We start from the raw sequence: 14,251 nt of genomic DNA on the forward strand, positions 1-14,251 counted from the left end.
ATATACAGAATTCCCAGTATTCAACATTTAAAAAAAGAATCCAATAAGAAAAAGGGCAAAAGACACCCACAAACATTTTATAAAAGAATACACAGCAAATAATAAAATGTGGCAAATAAATGATAAAACGTTCACCGTCATTAGCTATCAGGGAAATATAAAATGAAACCGCAGTGAAATACCACTATTAGATTGTCTAAATAAATAATAGTAAGGATGCCAATATTGGCAAGGATGTGAAAAAGCTAGATCATTAATATATTGCTGGTGGAAATATAAAATGGCCAATTATTTGGGCAGTTTCCTATGAAGCTAAATATGCAATTACCATACAACCCAGCAATTGTATTCTTAGGCATTTACCCGAGAAAAATAGGAAATTCATATTTATATAAAAACCTGTACGGAGGGAGGAGGGGTAAGATGGTGGAAGAGTAGGGTCTCCAAATCACCTGTCCCCACTAAATTACCTAGATAACCTTCAAATTATCCTGAAAATCTACGAATTCGGCCTGAGATTTAAAGAGAGAACAGCTGGAATGCTACAGTGAGAAGAGTTTGCGCTTCTATCAAGGTAGAAAGACGGGGGGGGGGGGGGGGGGGGGGGGGGGGAATAAAGAAACAAAAGGCCTCCAAGGAGAAGGGGCCCCGCGAGGAGCTGGGCTAAGGCCGGGGCGAGTGTCCCCAGGACAGGAGAGCCCCGTCCCGGAGAAGCAGGAGCTGCACCAACCTTCCCGGGCGGAAAGGGGCTCGCAGGGAGTTAGAGCAGGACCCCAGGAAGGCGGGAATGCCCTCAGGCTCCCTGGGACAGTAACAGAGGAACTGCGTCCCGGGGAAGAGTGCACCAAGCTCCCTGAAGGGCTGCAGCGCCGCAAGGCTGGACCCGGGAGCAGCTCGGAGAGGCTCGGGAGGCGGCTCCGCGGAGGGGGCGGGTTGCGCGGCCGGGGAACAGCTCGGAGGGGCTCGGGCAGAGGAAGAGGCTCCGTGCGGAGGAGGCTGCGCGGGCTCCGGGAGCAGCTCGGAGGGGCTCGGGCGGTGGCTCCGCGGAGAGGCGGCCGCGCGGCCGGGAGCGCGAATCCAACAGCACAGGCCCGGAGCACTGGGCTCCAGGACACAGCCCAGGATCCGCCCCCCCCCTCCCCCCCGACAGGCAGAGGCCAGGAGGGCCCAGGAACGCAAGGACGCTCCTGCCCTGAGCTGAGCAGATCAGCGGCCCCGCCCCGGAGCCTCCAGCCCCTGCAGACCGAGAGCTCTGTAGTTACTGCGGGGGCTGAATCCAGGGCTCCAGAGCTGGCCGCCGCCACTGGGGTTGTTCCTCCTGGGGCCTCACGGGGTAAATAACCCCCACTGAGCCCTGCACCAGGCAGGGGGCAGAGCAGCTCCCCCAAGTACTAACACCTAAAAATCAGCACAATAGGCCCCTCCCCCAGAAGACCAATTCGACGGACAAGTTCCAGGGGAAGTCAAGGGACTTAAAGTATACTGAATCAGAAGATACTCCCCCGTTTTTGTTTTTTTGCTTTTTGATTTGTTTGCTTCCCCCACTCCCTTTTTTCCCTTTCTTTCTTTTTCTTCTCTTTTTCTCTTCCTTTTTTCTTTTTTCTTTTTCTCTTTTCTTTCCTTCTTTCTCTCCTCTCTTTTTCTCCTTTTCCCAATACAACTTGTTTTTGGCCACTCTGCACTGAGCAAAATGACTAGAAGGAAAACCTCACCTCAAAAGAAAGAATCCGAAACAGTCCTCTCTCCCACAGAGTTACAAAATCTGGATTACAATTCAATGGCAGAAAGCCAATTCAGAAGCACTATTATACAGCTACTGGTGGTTCTAGAAAAAAGCAAAAAGGACTCAAGAGACTTCATGACTGCAGAATTTAGATCCAATCAGGCAGAAATTAAAAATCAATTGAATGAGATGCAATCCAAACTAGAAGTCCTAACGACGAGGGTTAACGAGGTGTAAGAACGAGTGAGTGACACAGAAGACAAGTTGATGGCAAAGAGGGAAACTGAGGAAAATTTAATGGGGGTTCCCGAGGGCGCAAAAAGGGACAGAGAGCCAGAATATGTATTTGAACAAATCATAGCTGAAAACTTTCCTAATCTGGGAAGGGAAACAGGCATTCAGATCCAGGAAATAGAGAGATTCCCCCCCCTAAAATCAATAAAACCCGTTCAACACCTTGACATTTAATAGTTAAGCTTGCAAATTCCAAAAATAAAGAGATCATTAAAGCAGCAAGAGACAAGAAATCCCTGACTTTTATGGGGAGGAGTATTAGGGTAAGAGCAGACCTCTGTACAGAGACCTGGCAGGCCAGAAAGGGCTGGCAGGATATATTCAGGGTCCTAAATGAGAAGAACATGCAACCAAGAATACTTTATCCAGCAAGGCTCTCATTCAAAATGGAAGGAGAAAATTGGTCATCCACATGCAGAAGAATGAAACTAGACCACTCTCTTGCACCATACACAAAGATAAACTCAAAATGGATGAAAGATTTAAATGTGAGACAAGACTCCATCAAAATCCTAGAGGAGAACACAGGCAACACCCTTTTTGAACTTGGCCACAGTAACTTCTTGCAAGATACATCCACGAAAACAAAAGAAACAAAAGCAAAAATGAACTATTGGGACTTCATCAAGATAAGAAGCTTTTGCACAGCAAAGGATACAGTCAACAAAACTCAAAGACAACCTACAGAATGGGAGAAGATATTTGCAAATAACATATCAGATAAAGGGCTAGTTTCCAAAATCTATAAAGAACTTCTTAAACTCAACACCAAAGAAACAAACAATCCAATCATGAAATGGGCAAAAGACATGAAGAGAAATCTCACAGAGGAAGACATAGACATGGCCAACATGCACATGAGAAAATGCTCTGCATCACTTGCCATCAGGGAAATACAAATCAAAACCACAATGAGATACCACCTCACACCAGTGAGAATGGGGAAAATTAATAAGGCAGGAAACAACAAATGTTGGAGAGGATGCGGAGAAAAGGGAACACTCTTACACTGTTGGTGGGAATGTGAACTGGTGCAGCCACTCTGGAAAACTGTGTGGAGGTTCCTCAAAGAATTAAAAATAGACCTGCCCTACGACCCAGCAATTGCACTGTTAGGGATTTACCCCGAAGATTCAGATGCAATGAAACGCCGGGACACCTGCACCCCGATGTTTCTAGCAGCCATGTCCACAATAGCCAAACTGTGGAAGGAGCCTCGGTGCCCATCGAAAGATGAATGGATAAAGAAGATGTGGTTTATGTATACAATGGAATATTACTCAGCCATTAGAAACGACAAATACCCACCATTTGCTTCAACGTGGATGGAACTGGAGGGTATTATGCTGAGTGAAGTAAGTCAATCGGAGAAGGACAAACAGTGTATGTTCTCACTCATTTGGGGAATATGAATAATAGTGAAGGGGAATATAAGGGAAGGGAGAAGAAATGTGTGGGAAATATCAGAAAGGGAGACACAACATAAAGACTTCTAACTCTGGGAAATGAACTAGGGGTGGTGGAAGGGGAGGAGTGCGGGGGGTGGGGGTGAATGGGTGACGGGCACCGAGGAGGACACTTGACGGGATGAGCACTGGGTGTTATTCTGTATGTTGGTAAATTGAACACCAATAAAAATTAATTTATATAAAAAAAAAATGGAAGGAGAGATAAAGAGCTTCCAAGACAGGCAGGAACTGAAAGAATATGTGACCTCCAAACCAGTACTGCAAGAAATTTTAAGGGGGACTCTTAAAATTCCCCTTTAAGAAGTTCAGTGGAACAATCCACAAAAACAAGGACTGAATAGATATCATGGTGACACTAAACTCCTATCTCTCAATAGTAACTCTGAACGTGAATGGGCTTAATGACCCCATCAAAAGGCGCAGGGTTTCAGATTGGATAAAAAAGCAGGACCCATCTATTTGCTGTCTATACAAGAGACTCATTTTAGACATAACGACACCTATAGCCTGAAAATAAAAGGTTGGAGAACCATTTACCATTCGAATGGTCCACAAAAGAAAGCGGGGGTAGCCATCCTTATATCAGATAACTAAAATTTACCCCAAACACTGTAGTGAGAGATGAACAGGGATACTATATCATACAAAGAAAGATCTATCCAACAAGAGGACTTAACAATCCTCAATATATATGCCCCAAATGTGGGAGCTGCCAAATATATCAATCAATTAATAACCAAAGTGAAGAAATACTTAGATAATAATACACTTATACTCGGTGACTTCAATCTAGCTCTTTCTATACTTGATAGGTCTTCTAAGCACAACATCTCCAAAGAAACGAGAGCTTTAAATGATACACTTGACCAGATGGATTTCACAGATATCTACAGAACTTTACATCCAAACTCAACTGAACACACATTCTTCTCAAGTGCACATGGAACTTTCTCCAGAATAGACCACATACTGGGTCACAAATCAGGTCTGAACCGATACCAAAAGACTGGGATCATCCCCTGCATATTCTCAGACCATAATGCCTTGAAATTAGAACTAAATCACAACAAGAAGTTTGGAAGGACCTCAAACACGTGGAGGTTAAGGACCATCCTGCTAAAAGAGGAAAGGATCAACCAGGAAATTAAGGAAGAATTAAAAAGATTCATGGAAACTAATGAGAATGAAGATACAACCGTTCAAAATCTTTGGGATGCAGCAAAAGCAGTCCTGAGGGGGAAATACATCGCAATACAAGCATCCATTCAAAAACTGGAAAGAACTCAAATACAAAAGCTAACCTTACACATAAAGGAACTAGAGAAAAAAAGCAAATAGATCCTACACCCAGCAGAAGAAGAGAGTTAATAAAGATTTTAGCAGAACTCAGCGAAATCGAGACCAGAAGAACTGTGGAACAGATCAACAGAACCAGGAGTTGGTTCTTTGAAAGAATTAATAAGATAGATAAACCATTAGCCAGCCTTATTAAACACAAATGAGAAAAGACTCAATAAAATCATGAATGAGAAAGGAGAGATCACCACCAACACCAAGGAAATACAAACGATCTTAAAAACATATTATGAACAGCTATACGCCAAAATTAGGCAATCTAGAAGAAATGGACGCATTCCTGGAAAGCCACAAACTACCAAAACTGGAACAGAAAGAAATAGAAAACCTGAACAGGCCAATAACCAGGGAGGAAATTGAAGCAGTCATCCAAAACCTCCCAAGACACAAAAGTCCAGGGCCAGATGGCTTCCCAGGCGAATTCTATCAAACGTTTAAAGAAGAAACCATACCTATTCTACTAAAGCTGTTTGGAAAGATAGAAAGAGATGGAGTACTTCCAAATTCGTTCTATGAGGCCAGCATCACCTTAATTCCAAAATCAGACAAAGACCCCACCAAAAAGGAGAATTACAGACCAATATCCCTGATGAACATGGATGCAAAAATTCTCAACAAGATACTAGCCAATAGGATCCAACAATACATTAAGAAATTATTCACCATGACCAAGTAGGATTTATCCCTGGGACACAAGGCTGGTTCAACACTCGTAAAACAATCAATGTGATTCATCATATCAGCAAGAGAAAAACCAAGAACCATATTATCCTCTCATTGATGCAGAGAAAGCATTTGACAAAATACAACATCCATTCCTGATCAAAACTCTTCAGAGTGTAGGGATAGAGGGAACTCTCCTCGACATCTTAAGAGCCATCTACGAAAAGCCCACAGCAAATATCATTCTCAATGGGGAAGCACTGGGAGCCTTTCCCCTAAGATCAGGAACAAGAAAGGGATATCCACTCTCACCACTGCTATTCAACATAGTACTGGAAGTCCTAGCCTCAGCAATCAGACAACAAAAAGACATTAAAGGCATTCAAACTGGCAAAGAAGAAGTCAAACTCTCCCTCTTCGCCGATGACATGATACTCTACATAGAAAACCCAAAAGCCTCCACCCAAGATTGCTAGAACTCATACAGCAATTTGGCAGCGTGGCAGGATACAAAATCAATGCCCAGAAATCAGTGGCATTTCTATACACTAACAATGAGACTGAAGAAAGAGAATTTAAGGAGTCAATCCCATTGACAATTGCACCCAAAAGCATAAGATACCTAGGAATAAACCTAGCCAGAGGTAAAGGATCTATACCCTAAAAACTATAGAACACTTCTGAAAGAAATTGAGGAAGACACAAAGAGATGGAAAAATATTCCATGCTCATTGATTGGCAGAATTAATATTGTGAAAATGTCAATGCTACCCAGGGCAATTTACACGTTTAATGCAATCCCTATCAAAATACCATGGACTTTCTTCAGAGTTAGAACAAATTATTTTAAGATTTGTGTGGAATCAGAAAAGACCCCGAATAGCCAGGGGAATTTTAAAAAAGAAAACCATATCTGGGGGCATCACAATGTCAGATTTCAGGTTGTACTACAAAGCTGTGGTCATCAAGACAGTGTGGTACTGGCACAAAAACAGACACATAGATCAATGGAACAGAATAGAGAACCCAGAAGTGGACCCTGAACTTTAGGGTCAACTAATATTCAATAAAGGAGGAAAGACTATCCATTGGAAGAAAGACAGTCTCTTCAAGAAATGGTGCTGAGAAAATTGGACATCCACATGCAGAAGAATGAAACGAGACCACTCTCTTTCACCATACTCAAAGATAAACTCAAAATGGATGAAAGATCTAAATGTGAGACAAGATTCCATCAAAATCCTAGAGGAGAACACAGGCAACACCCTTTTTGAACTCAGCCACAGTAACTTCTTGCAAGATACATCCACGAAGGCAAAAGAAACAAAAGCAAAAATGAACTATTGGGACTTCATCAAGATAAGAAGCTTCTGCCCAGCAAAGGATACAGTCAACAAAACTCAAAGACAACCTACAGAATGGGAGAAGATATTTGCAAATAACATATCAGATAAAGGGCTAGTTTCCAAAATCTATAAAGAACTTCTTAAACTCAACAGCAAAGAAAACAATCCAATCATGAAATGGGCAAAAGACATGAAGAGAAATCTCACAGAGGAAGACATAGACATGGCCAACATGCACATGAGAAAATGCTCCGCATCACTTGCCATCAGGGAAATACAAATCAAAACCACAATGAGATACCACCTCACACCAGTGAGAATGGGGAAAATTAACAAAGCAGGAGACCACAAATGTTGGAGAGGATGCAGAGAAAGGAGAACCCTCTTACACTGTTGGTGGGAATGTGAACTGGTGCAGTCACTCTGGAAAACTGTGTGGAGGTTCCTCAAAGAGTTAAAAATAGACCTGCCCTATGACCCCGCAATTGCACTGTTGGGGATTTACCCCAAAGATACAGATGCAATGAAACGCCGGGACACCTGCACCCCAATGTTTATAGCAGCAATGGCCAAATAGCCAAACTGTGGAAGGAGCCTCGGTGTCCATCGAAAGATGAATGGATAAAGAAGATATGGTTTATGTATACAATGGAATATTACTCAGCCATTAGAAACAACAAATACCCACCATTAGCTTCAACGTGGATGGAACTGGAGGGTATTATGCTGAGTGAAGTCCATCGGAGAAGGACAAACATTATATGTTCTCATTCATTTGGGGAATATAAACAATAGTGAAAGGGAATAGAAGGGAAGGGAGAAGAAATGTGTGGGAAATATCAGAAAGGGAGACACAACATAAAGACTCCTAAATCTGGGAAACGAACAAGGGGTGATGGAAGGGGAGGAGGGCGGGGGGTGGGGCTGAATGGGTGACAGGCACTGAGGGGGGCACTTGACGGGATGAGCACTGGGTGTTATTCTGTATGTTGGTAAATTGAACACCAATAAAAAATAAATTTATTTAAAAAAAAAAAAAAACCTGTACATAGGGGATCCCTGGGTGGCTCAGCAGTTGGGTGCCTGCTTTCAGCCCAGGGCGTGATCCTGGAGTCCCGGGATTGAGTCCCACATCGGGCTCCCTGCATAGAGCCTGCTTCTCCCTCTGCCTGTGTCTCTGCCTGTCTGTCTGTGTTTCTCATGAATAAATAAATAAAATCTTAAAAAAAAAAAACACAAACCTGTACATAAATGTTCATAGTAGTTCAATTCTCAACAGCTAAGAACTGGAAACAATCCAGATATACTTTAGTGGGTGAATGGTTAAACTGCTCTATCCATACCAGGGAATGCTACTCTGCAATAAAAAGGAATCAACTACAGTCATATGCAACAACTTGGATGAACCTCTCTAGGGAATTAAGGTGAATAGAAAAAAACATCAATCATAAAAAGTTACATACAATATGATGTTTATTTAACACTCTTAAAAATTATAAAATTAGAGAAATGAAAAACAGGGAAGTGGTTGACAGGTGGGAACCTGGAGATGGGTGATAGCAAGGAGCTAATAAATGTGTTTATAAAAGAGCAATACAAGGTATCCTACTATGGTGATGAAAATGTTCTTTATCATAATTGTTTATAGACACATAAACCTATACGTGTGATAAAACAGCACAGAACTAAACACATATAGACAAAACACATGAGCACAAGTAAAACTGGGAAAATTATAGAGTAGTGGATGGTATCAACATTAACATTTAGGTTGTGGTCTTGTACTATATATGACATAGTACAAGATATAAGAGATCTCTCCATGTTAGTTCTTAGACATGCATGCCAATTTAATTCAGTCTACAATTATCTCAAAACAAGAAGTTTATTAGATAAAAAAACACCACCAATTTTTCTTATAGAAATAGAAAAGATTCTGAAGTTCAGAGGGAAAAATAAGCAAAATCAGGACAAAGCAAGGATGTCTATTTTGACTTCTAATCAATGTTGCATTGGAAGTTTAAGCCTGTATCAAGACAAGAAAAATAATAAGTCATCCAGATAGGAAAGAAAAAAGTGAAACTGTCTTTATTTATTTATTTTTTAGTAAAACGGTCTTTATTTTTTATTTTTTTTTTGTAAAATGGTCTTTAATCACAGATTATATGTTTTTGTAGAAAAATTTTGTGAAATATACAAAAAAAGAAGCTATATATAACTAATGAGTGATCTGGCAAGGCTGCAGGATAGAAGATCAATATACAAAAATCATGCTTCTATGTATTAATAACAAATGCCAACTGAAATTAAAATATCACTTAAGTATTAATTACAATAATATGGCATACTTAGGGATACATTTGTCAAGAGATAAGAACTCTATCCTGAAAACATTGCTGAGAGAAATTAAAAACCAAAATAAATGGAGAGACTTACTATGTTCACAAGTCAGAAAATTCAATATTGCTAAAATGTCAATTTCCCCAAAATTTTTTTTACAAATTCCATGAAATCCTAATTAAAACTGCAGGGAGCTTCTGTTGGTAGCAATTGGCAAGCTGATTTTAAAACGTATCTGAAAGTGCAAGGGACCCAAAACAGTCAAAACAATTTTGGAAAAAGAATAAAGTTTGAAGACATAAACTACCCTATTTTAAGATTAATTATAAAGCGATAATTAATCAAGACAGTCAAATATTGATATATAAAAATAAACAAATACAGGGGCGCCTAGGTGGCTCAGTTGGTTAAGCATCCGACCTCTTGATTTCTGCTCAGGTCATGATCTTCCACTCATGATCCTGGCATCTAGCCCTGTGTCAGGCTCCATGCTCAGTGTGGAGTCCGCTTGGGATTCTCCCCCCGCCAACCCTCTGCCCACTTGCACGTGCACTCTCTCTCTCTCTAAAATAAATGAAATCTTTAAAATAAATAAATATATTAATGAAACAGAATGGAGTCCAGAAATACTCGCCCATATATAGTTAACAAATGAAAGGCAATTTAGTGTGGGTAAAGAATAGTCTTTTAACAAATAATACTGGGAAAAGTGGATATCCAGAAGCAAGAAAAAGGAAAAGAAACCTTGATCCATATCTAATACCACATAAAAAATTAACTCAAGATGGATCACATACTTAAACATAGACCTAAAACCTAAGAATCACAGAAGAAAATATCTGAGAAAATCTTCATGACCTTAAGTGGGGCAAAGATTTTTCAGATACATTATCAAAAGCACAATCCATTAAAAAAAAAGTTGGCCTTCATCAAAATTAAAAACCTTTGCTCTGCAAAAGACACTGCTAAAAATATGAAAAGACAAACCACATACTGAGCAAAAATAATTAAAAGTACAAGTGATAAAGGACTTAAATAAATTAAATAGATTAAAATATTGGACAAGAGATTTGAACGCTTCACCAAAGAGATGGAAAATAAGCACACAAAAATGCTCAGCATCATTAATCATTAGGAAAATACACATTAAAACCATGAGACATTATTTAACACCCAAAGACCAAAACTAAAAAGAATGACTGACCATATCGAGTATTAGCAAGGATGTGGAATAACTGGAAATCTCAAAAAGTGCTAATGGCAATACTAAATGGTACAACCACTTAGGAAAACAATTTGGGGGGGCACCTAGGTGGCTCAGTCAGTTAAGCATCTGCTTTCAGCTCAGGTCATGATCCCAGGGTCCTTGGATGGAGCCCCACATCAGGCTCCCTGCTCAGCAGGGGTCTACTTCTCCCTCTCCCTCTATGCTCTCTCTCTCAAGTAAATAAATATCTTTAAAGAAAAAGGAAAACATTTTGGCTATTTCTTTAAAAATTATACATCTACCATATGATCCATTTAGCCCACTCTGAGGTATGGACTCAAGAGAAATGGAGGCAGTTATCACACAAAAACTCATATAAGAATGTACACAGGAGACTTATTTGCAATAGCCAAATTCCAGAAATAACCTACATGTCACCAACAGGTGAAGAGATAAACTGCAGTGCAACATACAATGGAATACTACTAATAAAAGAAATCAACTATTCAGCAATAAAAAGGAACAAAAATGCAACAAGATGGAGTATTTCAAAATAATTATGCTGATAGAAGTTAAAGAATATCCCATTAGAAAAATGAGCAAAGAACACAAAGAATTCAGCAAAGAAATGCCAGAGCCAATATACCATAAATAAGTATTCTCTTACTAGTAATCAAAACAATGTCAGTCATAAATACAAGAAGAAACAATTTTCACTTATCAAATTGCCAAAAAAATTTTTTATGGGTAGTATTCAATATTGAATGAAAGCGGTAAAATGTGAGTACAATGCTTATGGGCACATAAATAAGCACAATTTTCCGAAAAACCTTTTGGCAGTTGTGGTCCATAAAAATGACTCAACAATTCTTTTATGAATCTAACTTAGAAAATAAAAAAATGTGATCTAAGAGTTTTTTAAAGGTGGTCCAATGCAGAGTTATTTATAATATGGACAAAGTTATTTATAACATGGATATTGTTTAAATGAGAAACTGAATTAACTTAGGATATGATAGAGTTAAATCATAAACATTAAACCTCTGAAAAAATTTAATGATGCAATTTATATAAGGCAGGATTATAACTAAAAATTTTAAAAATTTGTAAATGACTGGAAGGAAATAACCTCAAAAAATTAACAAAGGTTTTTTAACAGATGGTGAAGGTTATGGTATGACATGAACTTTTTATTCTAGATGTTCTACAATGTGTGACACCTTCATTATTAAAAGAAAAATGTTATTTGAGTATATTTTTCATGCACACAAAAATCCATTTTTAACACATGATAAAATTTATGGAAAGCCTCCCATTTTTCTTTAAGGTCTCTATCTAATAAGTCAGTTAACTAAGGGAAGAAAATAAGATCATCATAAAAAGAAGAACCAGAATATTACCCATAAACTCTTCCATCAGCGTTCCCCAAAGCACTTCGCATTTGTGTATTATTTCTAACTTTTAAAGATACGGAATAAAATATAGAGAAGACAGTCTTTTCTGAAGAACATGGCCCTTTACTTACCATCTTCTGCTAAAATCTTGGCTGCATCTTTATCTTCTTCCCACTTCCCAGTCACGAAGCAATCTCTGATACTGTTCATAACCTTACACAGAAAAGTCAGCACTTAGTTGACATACTCCAATCACTCAATAAAACAATTGCTATTAAAACAGTAGTAGGTGGGGTGCCTGGGTGGCTCAGTGGTTGAGCATCTGTCTTCAGCTCAGGTTGTGATCCCAGGGTCCTGGGATGGAGCCCTGCATCAGGCTCCCCACAGGGAGCCTGCTTCTCCCTCTGCCCATGTCTCTGTCTCTCTGTCTCATGAATAAATAAATAAATAAAATCTTAAAAAAAAAGTAGTCGGTGACAACTTGCCTTTAAATACTTTTCAAGAGGGCAGCCTGGGTGGCTCAGAGGTTTAGCACCTCCTTCGGCCCAGGGCGTGATCCTGAAGACCCTGGATCAAATCCTACGTCAGGCTCCCTGTATGGAGCCTGCTTCTCCCTCTGCCTGTGTCTCTGCCCACTTCTCTCTATTTCTGTCTCTCATGAATAAATAGATAGATAGATAGATAGATCAATCAATCTTTAAAAAAAAAAAAAACTTTTTAAGACACATTTTTTTGGAAATTCTCATTCCAAGTAGACAAGTGAAATAACTTTATCTTTGATATATATGGTATAACCATAGAGGTAAAGACTTAAATGTCCTAACATTAAGCAGTGGATGAAGAGGTACTATTAGCTCATTGACCTCTCATAAGTAAACAAACAGATACTCACTAATACAACTGATTTTCAAAGTTTATTAGTGTTCCTGAGGCAATGCAGACAGTATTTAGAAAGTTGGTCTTACCAATTGTTAATCCAGACTTATTGTGGCTATTTGAAAATTTCATTATTTGACCAATGATAATATTCTGACAAAGACTAAATGTCCTGGATAATAACAGGGCAGAAAGTACTGATGAGGTTCCCAGTCTCAGACCTGCTAGATCATCTAGTATATACATGTAGTGGATGTTGGGTGCCCTGCTTAAATATAAAGTAAAACTTTATATACAACTCTGTTTCAGAATCTCTTTCCTTGGGGAAACTGACCTAAGACAGCACATGTCATTCAATGCCAAGACTTCAAAAGTACACTTATAGAAATCTTCAGATAGGTCATCTCAATCACATTTTGGTCATGAATCATATTTTTCTCACTCTCAAAGAACAGCTTTGAGACTAGCATTACCATGGATGCAAAAGCAAATATGTTCATTTACTCATTCCTATCATCACTCACTAAATATTTACTGAACATCTGCTCTATACCAAGAAGGTCTGTAGGCACTGAAGGATGGCAAACTGTTAAAAAAAAAAAAAAAAAAAGAAATCCTTACTTTCATGAAGATTCACAATTGATTTCAGGAAACCAAAGACCAAAAAAACTAAAAAATAGACCCTCTGTAATAAAAACAATAAACAAACCAAGAACAGAAGGGAACTTCCTCAATCTGATAAAGAGCACCCATAAAAAACCCGCAGCTAGCATTATACTAAGTGGTTAAAACTGAGAACTTTCCCCCTAAGATCAGGAGTAAGATAAGGCTGTCTCTTCTCACTACTTCTATTCAACACCATATTAGACATTCTAGCTAAGACAATTAGGCAAGAAATAGAAATAAAGGTATCTATTTTTTTTAAGTTTTTATTCATTCATTCATGAGAGACAGAGGGAGAGGCAGAGACAAAGGCAAGAAGTATGCTTCCCACAGGGAGCCTGATGTGGGACTTGATCCCAGGATCCCAACCTAAGCCAAAGGCAGACAGACGCCCAACCACTGAACCACCCAGGTGCCCAAGGCATCTACTTTAGAAAGGAAAACTACTTCTATTCATAGATGATACGATCTTATATATAAAAAATCCTAGGAATGCTCTGAAAAACCTTCGGAATAAATGAGTTTAGTGGGGTTGCAAAATACTAGATTAATATGTAACAACAATTTTATTTCTATATACACTAACAATGAACAATCCAAACATGAAATTGAGAAAACAGTTACAATGGCACTAAAAACAATAAAATACTAGGAATAAATTCAAAAAAAGAAATGCAAAGCATATACTCTGATAACTACAAAACGTTCTTGAAAGAAATCAAAGATCTAAATAAATGGAAAGGCATCCCACAGTAATGGAACAGAAGACTTAATATTGTTAAGATATCAATACTATCCAAAGTGATCTAAAGATTCAACACAATCCCTATTAAAATCCCAACTTGCTTCTTTGGAGAAATAGGAAAGCTGATCCTACAACATAGAAAACCCAAGGGATCTAGAATAGGCAAGACAATCTT

General features: G+C 39.0%; 1 protein-coding gene across 3 annotated transcripts in view; it reads right to left on the reverse strand.

The window, feature by feature from the left end:
- BMS1 (BMS1 ribosome biogenesis factor) overlaps positions 1–14,251 on the reverse strand; it is a 48,801-nt gene that overhangs the window by 15,277 nt on the left and 19,273 nt on the right. For all 3 annotated transcript variants that reach the window (XM_055333537.1, XM_055333535.1, XM_055333536.1), the window contains exon 13: positions 11,924–12,005. In XM_055333537.1, coding sequence (XP_055189512.1) covers positions 11,924–12,005 — 82 coding nt within the window. The remainder of the gene's footprint in view (positions 1–11,923; positions 12,006–14,251) is intronic.

This window comes from Nyctereutes procyonoides, unplaced genomic scaffold (assembly GCF_905146905.1).
Source record: "Nyctereutes procyonoides isolate TBG_1078 unplaced genomic scaffold, NYPRO_anot_genome, whole genome shotgun sequence".
Taxonomy (NCBI): Eukaryota; Metazoa; Chordata; class Mammalia; order Carnivora; family Canidae; genus Nyctereutes; species Nyctereutes procyonoides.